General features: G+C 32.4%; 1 protein-coding gene across 2 annotated transcripts in view; it reads right to left on the reverse strand.

Moving 5' to 3' along the window:
- Window positions 1–12457, reverse strand: part of HSF2 (heat shock transcription factor 2) — a 42793-nt gene that overhangs the window by 13636 nt on the left and 16700 nt on the right. For both annotated transcript variants that reach the window (XM_012777545.3, XM_012777544.3), the window contains exons 4-10: window positions 10960–11084; window positions 8623–8698; window positions 5963–6024; window positions 4831–4918; window positions 3104–3252; window positions 2450–2689; window positions 1735–1840 (exon numbers count right to left, since the gene is read on the reverse strand). In XM_012777545.3, the coding sequence (XP_012632999.1) occupies window positions 1735–1840; window positions 2450–2689; window positions 3104–3252; window positions 4831–4918; window positions 5963–6024; window positions 8623–8698; window positions 10960–11084 (846 nt within the window). The remainder of the gene's footprint in view (window positions 1–1734; window positions 1841–2449; window positions 2690–3103; window positions 3253–4830; window positions 4919–5962; window positions 6025–8622; window positions 8699–10959; window positions 11085–12457) is intronic.

Genomic DNA, 12457 nt, shown 5'->3' on the forward strand with positions numbered 1-12457 from the left:
AAAACAAACCTTCCTCCACTAGCCCACTGGACTGATTTAGCAAAACAAACCAAAAAAACACACACAGTCTACTTATAATGAATGGAAAACCAAGACAACAGAGACAGCACAGAGTTAGAGTAAATAAGCAAAACAATAGAAAGTTTCAGAAAAAATAGAGTAAAAAAGAGGTAACAAATATAACCGCTCATTTCTAACGTTTTATAGTGAAAAAGTGAGAGAAACAGAATGGTAAATGAGCAAAATGTCAAAATGCTTGTCTTTTAAGAAAGAGAAGATCTGTACCTATTGAAGGCACAGGGGAAAGAATAAGGACAGAGAAAAAAATATAGATAGACAGCAGGCAGCAGTATAAATTAGCTTTAAAGAAGAAGTAAGCATTTCCTCTAAGAAGAAAAGATATGAAATTGGAAACAGACACACCTTATGAGAGGACCAGGGCACACTGAATTATCTTCTGTGAACGGGGAGGAGCTGGCTGGATAAGGTCTTGAGGGCAAGTGTGACAAATGTTCCAAAGTTGGATTAAAATGGCCTAGTTAAAGACAGCAAAGATTTGTAAATGGCTAGAATTATGGGATTCTCTTCATTTTTAGTGATTTAAAGGGAAGATATTTTAAAAGGTCCCTGGATTCTAGAGTGGGAATAAGAGCTGATAGAATCAAGAAGGACTGTCAGGTTACCATTAACAAGTTGAAGGAGGTCATCAACATGAATGCTTAATTCACTTAATATAGTTATACAGGTCAGCATGGAAAGGAAATCTTCAAAGAAAGTGAAATCCACTCTCAGAGGTGCTGATGATTTGGAAAGGGTGATAAAGTCATGGATCACTGACAAAGACTGATGAAAAGTACAGGAGTAAAGTGGTAAATTAATGGACTTAAAATAAGATTGAGAGTAAAAAGGACTAATTCCTTTAGCCTCATTGAGAGGTTCTCAAAAGGGTAAAACTATAGAATCTTTTGATGTGATAAGCTGCAACTTAAGGCAAGAAACACAGAAAAAGGAGTAACAAAACTTTTCTGAATAAAAAGAGAAAGCTGTTCACAACAGAAAATGGACAAAGGACAAAGAAAAAGATTTATCTGAGCAAGGCCAGGCCATCTAGGAAGCTGTAGGTAAGGGAAGGAAGAATAGCAGGAACAAGAGGGAAGACAGTGAGAAAGGTGATTAAGTATGAGAAATGGTAGATAAGGACTCACAGCCCAGATAATATTGGAGTCAAGTTCATAGAGATGGTAGTGGAGACTGAAGCAGGGGAACCTTGGGACTCAAGACATAAAAATATAGCAAATATATTAAAAATATATTTGAGTAGAAAATGTTAATTCCTAAAGTATTAATAAATGTGTCCATGCTATTTCTTAGCTAAGTACCTCTATTACTAACTTTCACAGATTTCTATTCAGTAACAATTTATTCCAGAACAAAACATAACACAGTGACAAGTCCAGACAAGACCTGGATTTAATAGTACTGCTGAACAGATTTGATATGTTGTCACAGGAGATTAACTGAACTGCCCTACCCAGGAGCAAGTAGTGATTACCCTCCTTCAAAGTCCCAAACCCATTTTTTCCTTCTTTCTGATAAACAAAACTGTTTATTTTAAAAAAAGAAAATGCAAAAACCACAGTATATAATTAAAAAAAAAAAAGATGTGTCCATTTTTAAATAATATACATAAATACACAAATTACCAGTACACAAAAGATTATCCAAAGTACCTACATCAACCAGGAGATCTGGGTCTATGCTAAACTGTCTTCCTGACAGCATGGCTTGGAAGTCCTCTAAACTGCAATCAATACTGTCAAGATAATCCAACAGCTCAACCCTAAGAAAAAAAATATATAAAAAAAACCAAATGTTAGGTTTCCTTGTTTTTATATTTAAAAATCACCATTATAACCTGGTTAGGTAAAATATTGCTAGCAACTGCTGAATCCTAATCAGTTCTTAATCTCAAGAGAGTTTAAGATTTGGGATTCCTGAAAAGGTGATTAACTCAGAACTCAGTCTTTACGCAAAACTTTAGTGTTTGAAGAAAAAAGCTTCTGCAATACAATCTGATTCACCTTTTTCCTCTATACTATTACAAAATGTTTAAATTCATTACTGATTATTAGTTTTATGTTACAAAATAAGTCCCTTAATAGAAATTATATTATTGTACGTAGTCCTAATACAAAGACAAACACACAAAATCACAAACACCTTATGTAGTCTCAAAACAAGTAAAGAAATGTGAGGAATTGCCAGGAAAACCCAAAGACTACTCTTGGGATGATTAAATTCCTTTCACGACAGAGTTCAACCCTGAACAAAACAGAGAAAGATAGACTACATGGGTTTATCATCACAAAGGAAGATCAAAGAATAACAGAATATGTGAACTGAACACAGAAAGTAAATAATTTTAGACAATATCTACATGAGCACTCACTTTCCCAAAAGATTGATGTTATCATTTAAAATGGAATCCATCATGGTCACAGGATCTTCTGTGGTCAGACTGGATGAGCCATTTATCTGCACAGCACTAGACATGAGAGGACTGGTGCCATCATTGCTTGAACTTAGGGATTCTCTGGCTGCTTCACTCTGCTCTCCACTCTGAATGACAGGTGCATACTCATCCTCATTGTCATCTTCAACAATAACAATATCAGGGTACTGGCTACAGCTAGATCAAAGATATGAGAAAGAAGAACCAATTATATTATCAGACAAGTTCAATAAATTCTATCCATTCATTCCCCATGAAAAACTCTCTCTCCATACCACATATTGAACGGCTTAAATTTCCTGCATAGCTTAATTACAGTATTGATACTTCATAAGATACAAGATTATGAAGCATCAATGAAAACTGTTCAATTCCAAAATAAAAAAGTCAATCAATTCTCATTATTTCTTCATTTGAGGGGAAGAAGAGGTGAGGCTTTAATGGGTTGAATAATTTGGCTTGATTATTATATTCAGTTTAATAATCCAAATATGAGACAGATACTTATTAAAGAACAAAGTAGTTTTGAATTTAGCTCTATAATAAGAAAAGTGATCAATATTTTCACAAATTTTATCTCAAACTCCTTACTTGGAGGGATCAGATATAACATCCTCATTAGTTTCTGGAATAACTGGGATATTTTCTTCATCTGCATTATCATCAGTAACATCATAAATAATGATGTCATCTGAAATCCGCTCCCTTGGCTTTAAACCTTCAGTACGACTGTGTGGAACCTAAAAAATCAGGGAGAAAAATATGTCTAAAATTTGAAATCATACCATCAAACAAGTTATAATTTAAAAAGTAACTGGGCAGCTAATGGTAGGCAAAATAAATATACTCTCTGCTTTTATGGGGCTTATATACTAATTGGTATTAATTGCACCAATTTACAGAGGCATGAGGTACATTATGTGCATTCAACTTAATTATTTTTTTTGCTGTGACGGCCCCTGAAGATGACATATCTAAGAATGTTTCTATGGAAAGATCTTCAAATCTGAAGTATTTTTTTTACTTTAAGAGTAAAAACAAAAAAAGTCTTAAGACTTCACTAGAAATTTCAAGTATAATTATTGATCACCACTGTGCTGACAGATTATTTCAGCTCAAGTTACTCTGTTTTTACACACATTTTCTTACTCATTAACTAGCTTCACCAATAGAAAACAAGTACTTCAACTATGTCACAGTTAACTGTCAGCCTGGCTTTTTATTTTTTATTAATATTAAGGTACAAACATATTCAGGCCATAGTTACATTAATAAAATAAGTTCAATCCTCCAAAGCAAACTAATCATTACTATAACATAAAAAAATCTATAAATTTAAATACAACAATATGGAGGCAAAATACACGAAATATTTTAAGATACATAAATCCAGTTAAATTAAAAAATCTTCACCCATTTACATGAGCCTTCAATCCTAAAAACAAACGTATTTAGGTATGCTTGACTATTCAGAAACAGTGGTGGCAAGGGGAACCAGATGTGAGGTTAACTGATATGCCCAAGTACAAAAATCTTGGTGCTTTAATAATAAATCTGAAACAATATTTACAATTATAAAATTTGAAAGTAACAATGACAATAAGATAATAAAAAGGTTTAGACTCTGGACTGGACTAATTTGCCACTGGATGTAAGTTTGAAAATTAGAGTATGTGACAAAAATGAAGGTAAACGAAAGTATTTTGAAATATTTTTTTAAAAAGTTAAAAGCTGCCTAGTCAGTGCACATTTATAATAAAAGCTGGAAATAAAATAGCCAATAGAAGAATGCACATTGCATTATCATAATTATATTATTACATTATTATCTTCAATTAATATTACATAGCATTGAAATAAATGAACTAAATCTCTATGTTCTACAAATCTCAAAAGCAATACCAAGTAAAAAAAACCACATTGCAAAATGATATGTATAAAATGGTATCATTTATATGAAGTTTAGAAATATGCAAAATAATACCAAATACTGCTCTTAGATTCACACATACAAAATGGCCACGGGAATCAAAAATATTAATTCAAGATAGTGATTACCTCTAGGTGAGATGAGAGAGAAAGAGGGGGGATGAAAGAAGGAGAGAAATGAACTTGCAAACAGGCAACTGGGACAACTATATTTGTAATGATTTATTTCTTAAAACAAGCTGAAGCAAATATTGAAAAAGGACACGATTTAACAAAGCTGTGGGATGAGCACTTAACTATTCTTCACTAAATTTTGAATGCATGAAACACTGCCATAATAAAATCTAGTTTGAGACAAATATAAAATGGACTCTAACAAAAAAAATTACTTTATGATGGTGATTATCAGTTGGTTCTTTGACTATGTGTTGAAATAGATTCTTCTTTTGGGCTCCATTAGTGTTTAGAAGTAAAGGCCTGAAAATGAAGAATATTCACAGTTCAGTGAAGCAAACATACAAGAAATTTAAATTGTTTCTACTTACACACACACACACGCACACACTCTCACCTTAACAATGAATAAAAAATTTCAGTGAAAATGAAAAAACTCTTAAAAATGATTATATCTTAGGAATAGAAACTGAGGAACGAGAATGTCTAGAACTTTTAGTTCTCCATTCTTTTATAGTACTTGTTATAATAAATATAATGAACTAGTTTCTCCAGATATACTTCACTGCCTACTGAACTACACAACTCATTATGAACTGTATTTACATAGTAAAAAGAAAAAAATAGGCAATATCTTTCAGAATTAATTAGGGGAGACAGAGTTAAAACCACAAAGCTCATAATCAAGCTTTTCCACTATCTTATAGCCTTACAGATAATTTTTTTCTCTTTCCAACTATTCCTTTTGTCCATTATTCTTCTTATATTTTTGCTATGACAATGGTAGCTACTGACATTTACTGGTATTATGACCCATAGGTGAGATACAGGTTTAAAATGACTACTGAGTGGATTAAACATACAAGAGATCAAATAAAACAACTATTGATTTTTTTTACAATATAGTCTCATTTTTTAGAATTTCCCTCACTCAGGCCTCCCAATGCTACTTTAAATTGCTAATGTGAATGTAAAATGAATTCTTTATTAACTGTATGTATGTCTATAAAATGACTATTTAGGGTAGGCTACCCTTATCTCTCAAAAACATCAGCAGGATAAAAGAAGTAGAAAATAGCACCACCCTTGAGATATAATGAGTATAATTTCACAAGGGAGGACTGTTCTTTTGGGAAAACAGGCATACACTACTCAGCAAATATAGGCCATTCATAGTTAAATACTAAAAAGTTTGCCTGTCTATGCACAGGTCAAAATGTTTTATAATAAAAACTTACCTGGGCATTTATTCAAACCTTAAAATCTGTACCCCCATAATATGCCAAAATAAAAAAAAATAAAAAAAAATAAAAAAAATCTATAAAAAAAAATAAAATAAAAACTTACCTTTTACGTTTTAAACTCACAAGTTGGTTATTCTGAACCAATGTAACAATAAATTGGACAATCTGAAAGGAAAATAAGTAAAAATTTTTCCTATATGACTTTCAATTCTTTATGAAATGAATTCTTTTAAAAACTAATTCAGATGATATACACCCTATATTCTAAGTCACATATTTTTCACATATTAACATTTGAAATTTGGATGCATCTTACAACTGATAGATAAAGAAACATACCAGCTTCCAGGAGTTATTTGTTTTGGTAATAAATACAAAACTGGCTTGGATGTACATCCCAACTTTTTACTTCAAATACTTTCAAGAAGATTACATTACAATGCAAAAGAGAAAACTTGTGTTCCATAGGTGACATTTTTCTTATACAAGGTAATATAATCAGAGGCAAAACAAACTGCCAATCCTCTCAGAATAGATCATAAATTTCCAAGTTAAAAGAAAGTTTACTGGCTGAGTCTATAAAGATTAATGATGAGGCATATCTGTCAAACCTTCCCCAACAATCAAAAGAAGCTGATTTAATCTTCAGCATCTCATTACATTTTGAGAGAAAACTATTAAACAGATCAAGACATACAAACAAACCTTCAGATTTTATAGCAGTGTTTCAGAAAGTGTGGTCTATGGGCTAAGCAGCACTGGCCTAGGAACTTGTTAGACATGTAAATTCTTAGCCCTAATTGTTGAATGTGAAATACAGGGCATAGGGCCCAGTAATGTGTTTATTAGTAAGCTCTCCAGCGTAGCTGGATACTGATGTGAGCGAGAACCACCAGCTTAAGGTATGCCTTGAAATTATACTGTCAACTTCCTAAAGGCGCTAAAAAATTGAGGATCCAAGAGGTATTGTATAGCTACCAGAGCTATCATATAGCTCTAACATTGTGTATTCCCTTCCCACAAAAGAGGCTACTCTATAATCAATATCTTTTCAATGGACAAAAATACAGATATTTTCACTTAAGAGCTAGAAAACATTAGAGTCTTTGAAAAGAAGGTTAGTCCCTAAAATGCCTATTCAAAAGAAAATACTAACAGCTAATGAAAAGACAACAGTTAAGCTTAAAGATATCTATGAACCAATTCAACATAAATGTTTTTTATTTATAAATTTATGGAAAGATTCTAAAAATATCAGTGGTTGATTTTATAATAACATCATGGACTAAATTTATCCTGAGAGTTTTCTATACCTATGTTCTCTTTTAACACTTCTGCATCATGTTATACGGGGTTTTTCTCTGAAGATGAGCCATCTAACATTTATAGCATTTAACTTCTGTATCTGACAAGTCTTTTAACGGGTACCTCACACATACTATTCTCAATTAATCCTTGGCCAAAGAGTAAATGGCAGAGTTAGGAACCAATTCCATAAGCAGAGTAAAAATTATTGGTTATTATCATATATTATGTAAGCTCCACTCACCAAAACACATAGATTCAAACTCCAATTTCATCAGACAGAATGTTAGTGTTCGTTCATGAAAAATTGAAATGTAATGTAAATATTTTACCAACCATGCTTGCTTTTAGAAAAAAAAAATCTACAGATTATGGAGCATTGAAGCTGATTATTAACTAAAACATTGTTTCTGAAAAATGCTAACAGATTTTTCTCCATAAAGTACAAGTTAAGGGATATCTATTGTTTTAAATTAGACATTCTTAACAGGGTTGTGTATTAGTCACCTATAGACATTTTAAAAATGTATGTACTCGGACTAAACACTTAGAATTGAACTCTACTACATTCAACCTTCACTTGCATACTGATTTTTTTTAAAAATGGTATATTTACTTTTACTACAGTCCAAAGGCTGCTACTGCTATTCATCTCTGCTCTAAGCCTGCTCCACCAGACCCAGATCCTGTCAGTCATAACCCTATTTTTAGCTCAAGGGCTTTCTGAACAGGAACAAGTTGAAACTCCCCTCCCCCACAAAAAACCTGTTGCTTATACTCAGAGTCCAATTTCCTCATAAGCAAAAAATAGCTATCTTAATTACTTTTGTTTCACTTGGTATTAAGAAATGAAAGTTGATATCTAAAGATTAAATCACAAGGACACAATGAAACAGAGGAATTCCAATTCCATTAAATATTCAACTCATACTAAAATCTAGGGTCATTTTACAACACTTTATTAACTGCTTTTCTGCATAGACTATTAATGGCATACATTGATAAACCATTTCTTGAACTCATAATATGGTTAACTAATTTGAAAATAATTGTCATATATCTTCTGAGATTTTTAACTAAGTCTTTTATAGTTAAAAAACCAAAACATAGCAAGGCTGTTTTATATTAATTTAAAAAGTTAAGAAATTGGTAGTATATTAATTAAGCTCCCAACAATAAAGTATCTCAAAATTGTTGTATTAGGCAAAACATCATTTTCTAAAAGCTACTGAGACATTATCTGGGACTTTAGAATGACCATCCTTGGCAAATGAGAAATGCTTTTATTAAAAAGAATAAATAACACTTAGCTTAACTTGATTTGTTTTACTTCTACTTGTGTACCCAACATATAAGAAACTAACATCAATCACTGATACTCAATAGAGACTTTTTTGAGTCACAAACAGTACCCATTAAACAAATGTCATTATGGTTCTGGGAAAAAGAGCTTCTTACTTTTCGAATAACTTGCTGCTGTTGTGCGTGCTTTGCTCGTAATTCTGACACTTCCTTCCAAAGGGACTCATTTTCACTATGATATAATAACAAAACAAAATTAGTCAGAAAACAAGGCCTCAGTGTCTTTAATTAAGAATACCAGAGAACTTAACTATACTTATTTTTACTACATATTTTTATGAGACTAGGAAAACTATGAATTACATTGGAATATAATTATATAACTACCTTGATATAACTCCAAAATCATTCCTTCTTAATTGTAGTATCTGCTGCTCATGGCAATATATACACAAAAACTTAAGAAATATACCTACATCATTATAGTAGTTGGTAATTTACTCCTTTGAACAATCTGGTTCAAAACTTTTTATTTAAAAAATAAGCTAACCTTTCAACTGTGGCTGTACCAAGTGAATTCAGGCCTTGTGAATCGCCTCAGAAAACAAAAAGAAGTGACATTTACCTAGCATTTACTATGTTGCAGGTACTATGCTAAGCATTTTATGTGTATTACTTATTTAAAACATCTCTAAAAATCACCAAAAAGGAATCATTTACTTTATTTTATAGATGAGGACACTAAGGTAAATTAGTGAATTCAGAGAATTTAGGTGACTTGCTAGAGATCATACAAATAATTTGGTGTTAAAGTCAAAGTAAAGTTTCAGACATTAAAACTATCTTAGGATTTGTCTCAAACAAAAGCATATGCAAACCACGAAAATGTTTTATTTTTGAAAACCATATCCAAGAATATGATAAACCAATAACTTGCCCAATTTTAATAGTTTCTTTTTCTTCATTCACCATTTTTTATTGAAACTGCAGTTACTAAATGTTAGCAGCACTGATAATGCTGAGAAGGCATGACAGATAATCCACCCATTAAATGCTTTAATTCTTGATCTTCTGTTAATCTCCACAAAAGCTATCTGCCTTAATCCAAACTATTTATTACAAAAGAGACTACTGATATACATATAAAGGTATTAGAAAAAAGATTTTCTTTAATATTTACTGAATATCACGTTTTTTCTGACTCAAATTTAAAGATGCTAATATCTGCCTAATTAAGATAAGTAGAAAATGGCTCTTTCTAGGACTGAAAAGATGATTTGGGAATCCTTTTTCTTAAGGGCTAAGCCTGAGATCCAAAGAACTGGGTCAAGGGCAGCTAGTAAACACAAGATACGAGGTATAGTAAATAGCGTGAGTGGTTAAATAGGCAAAATGGGAAAGACTAAGGCTTACGATACTTATAACACTCGAGGCTTATTCAAAAACAAAAAAAAACGAAGTCCAAAGTTCCTCTTTTAATGAAAATATTTGCAGCAAGAATAACTAAACTAATATTCCACATTTGAAATGGGAGAGAAGGTATATAAAATAACTACTATCAAGCCCTTGGCACCTATTAGGACAAGGGAAAATTCCAGTTACTTACTAACAAGAGTAATACACATCTACTCTATAAACAAGTTATTATTATGGTAAGTTAGAATGACACCAAGAAATGTAGCAAAATAAAGCACCTTTCTTTAGATGAAACTTTTGAATAACACATTCCCAAATCTACGTGGAAGTAAATATCAAGTAGGGCAACTCTTTTGTATCCTTTTCTCCCTATTTTTTGTGTCCTACTTTTTCCTAAGAGGTAAGCCACATAAAGAAATCTTAACAAACAGCCATAAAAGAAAGTATGGGTAACATAGGATTTTTATGACAAATGTGCCCTCAATTGTCTGTGAACATCATATGAAAGCTAATCTAAGTAGAATCATATTTTCTACGCCAACTTAAAGATTTACTGTTTCATCAGTAAGACATACATAAAATTGTTCTGATGTGCTTAGGTTCATATATTCTTCTAATTACCATAATTAAAACATAATATTGGCCAGGTGTGGTGGTTCACACTTGTAAGCCTAGCACTCAGGGAGGCTGAGGAAAGAGGATCCCTTGAGGTCAGGAGTTCCAGACCAGCCTCAGCAAGAGTGAGACCCTGTCTCCACTAAAAATAGAAAGAAATTAGCTGAGCAACTAAAAATAGAAAAAATTAGCTGGGTGTGGTGGCACACGCCTGTAGTCCCAGCTACTCGGGAGGCTGAGGCAGGAGGATCGCTTGAGCTCAGAAAAAGAAAAAAAAAAAAAAAAAACATAAAATTAGGGTAATGCCTATGGCCATATGGACCAATACTTGCAGAAAAACAACCTTTGATCTTGGCTTAAACAAAATGATCTAAAGTACTTAAAGGACCAGACAACCTCCAACTCCCAACAAACATCCATACCCCCAACCCCCAAATTAGAATTATATTTGGAATACTTTACCTTTTTAATTCAGAAAGCCTGGATTCAATAGTTTCTTGTTTTATTTGAACCTTCTGAGCACTACTGATAATTTTTGTTAAATCTTCCTGACGAATTTTATTTTCTTCTGGTTTTGAAGATGAAACCTTTCAAAAAGTAAATTTAGAAAATCAAACAAATACTAAATATCCGTGATTGTAATTCAAAGCTTTCCTATGATAAGAGGTTTTTGTACCCCTGTTCAGAAATCGAGATCTGGTTCCAACAGTCCAGGATGAAATTCTAGAGAAAAAATAAACTTCATATCTAAATGGGAGAGGAAACATGGAATAACCAGCTTATTTTTTAAGTTTCCATGAGCAGGACCATCTTAGGATCTTTTTGTCTCCCTTCTGTCAAATTCCCTGTAATTCCCCCAAGCTTGTTACCACATTCCACATTTAAATAAATTTTATGCAGTAATAGCTGCAAGTTAGGCCATTTTCTTTCATAGTCCACCCCTTTTATGGATTTAGTAAAATATTTAAGCAAATGCATTCAAAAATGTATTACCAAATCTCTATTATTTGAAGAGAGATGTCTATTAATGTCTACTATTATTTGCAAGAGACTTACTGTGGCCACTGGATACAAAACAATGAACTACAGAAAAAGTGCTGCAGGGAGCTGGCATACTAGTAGGAGTTAACTTTTTTTTTTTTGTAACCTAACTTAGGAGTCAGCCATCCCATTGTAATGAATGACTCCTCACCCTTAATTAGAATATAAACATTTTCCTTCCTCTAGAAAGTGTCTGAAGACTGAGCCCTCAGTAAAGTTGGAGGGGGGGAGGATAGAGGCAAATAATTAATTAAAGCTTTATTGGTCTAATTCATCTTAACCCTTTGCACTCACTTGCATTTTTCTCAATTCCTTTATTCTACTTGGGATTTAATTTTTTAAATACCCCAGATTTTACAAAGCGCGGCAGTAGAATAGAAAACTGGAGTTTCTTTTCATACAAACTTATTTATTTGGATTATTTTATATTTCAAATTATTGATACATTCAAAGAGTAATTTAATCTCTATAATTTTTCATGGTGTGATATTTTTCGAACATTCACCCACATGAAGACCTGGTTTACATTCACACGTTTCACAAATATAAATCGTCTCTCTTTTTTCCTCCTTTGATTTTTCTGTTAGAACAAACAACACAATCTTTGTTTTTTGTTAGGGTGGGGTGTGATATATGGAGCTTTCCATCTAAATGTTGCTCTAAGTTAGTGGATAATAATCTACCCCTGGAAGTTAGTGTACTATCTCTGAATTCTCCAACAAGATCATGTACTAGTTTCCCAATAAATTTCACATGCGTTCTCGGTTTTTCATTTTTTCTTTTTTGGCATTCTTTGTACAATATATAGGAATTTACAACACTGACCTCAAGCCCCCAGAAAAACAATGTACGCTACCATTTTAGAGTCTTCCTCATAAAACAGTATGTGCTTGTGTAGTGATCAGCTATATCAACACCC

The sequence above is a fragment of the Microcebus murinus genome, chromosome 5 (assembly GCF_040939455.1).
Source record: "Microcebus murinus isolate Inina chromosome 5, M.murinus_Inina_mat1.0, whole genome shotgun sequence".
In the NCBI taxonomy this organism is placed as follows: Eukaryota; Metazoa; Chordata; class Mammalia; order Primates; family Cheirogaleidae; genus Microcebus; species Microcebus murinus.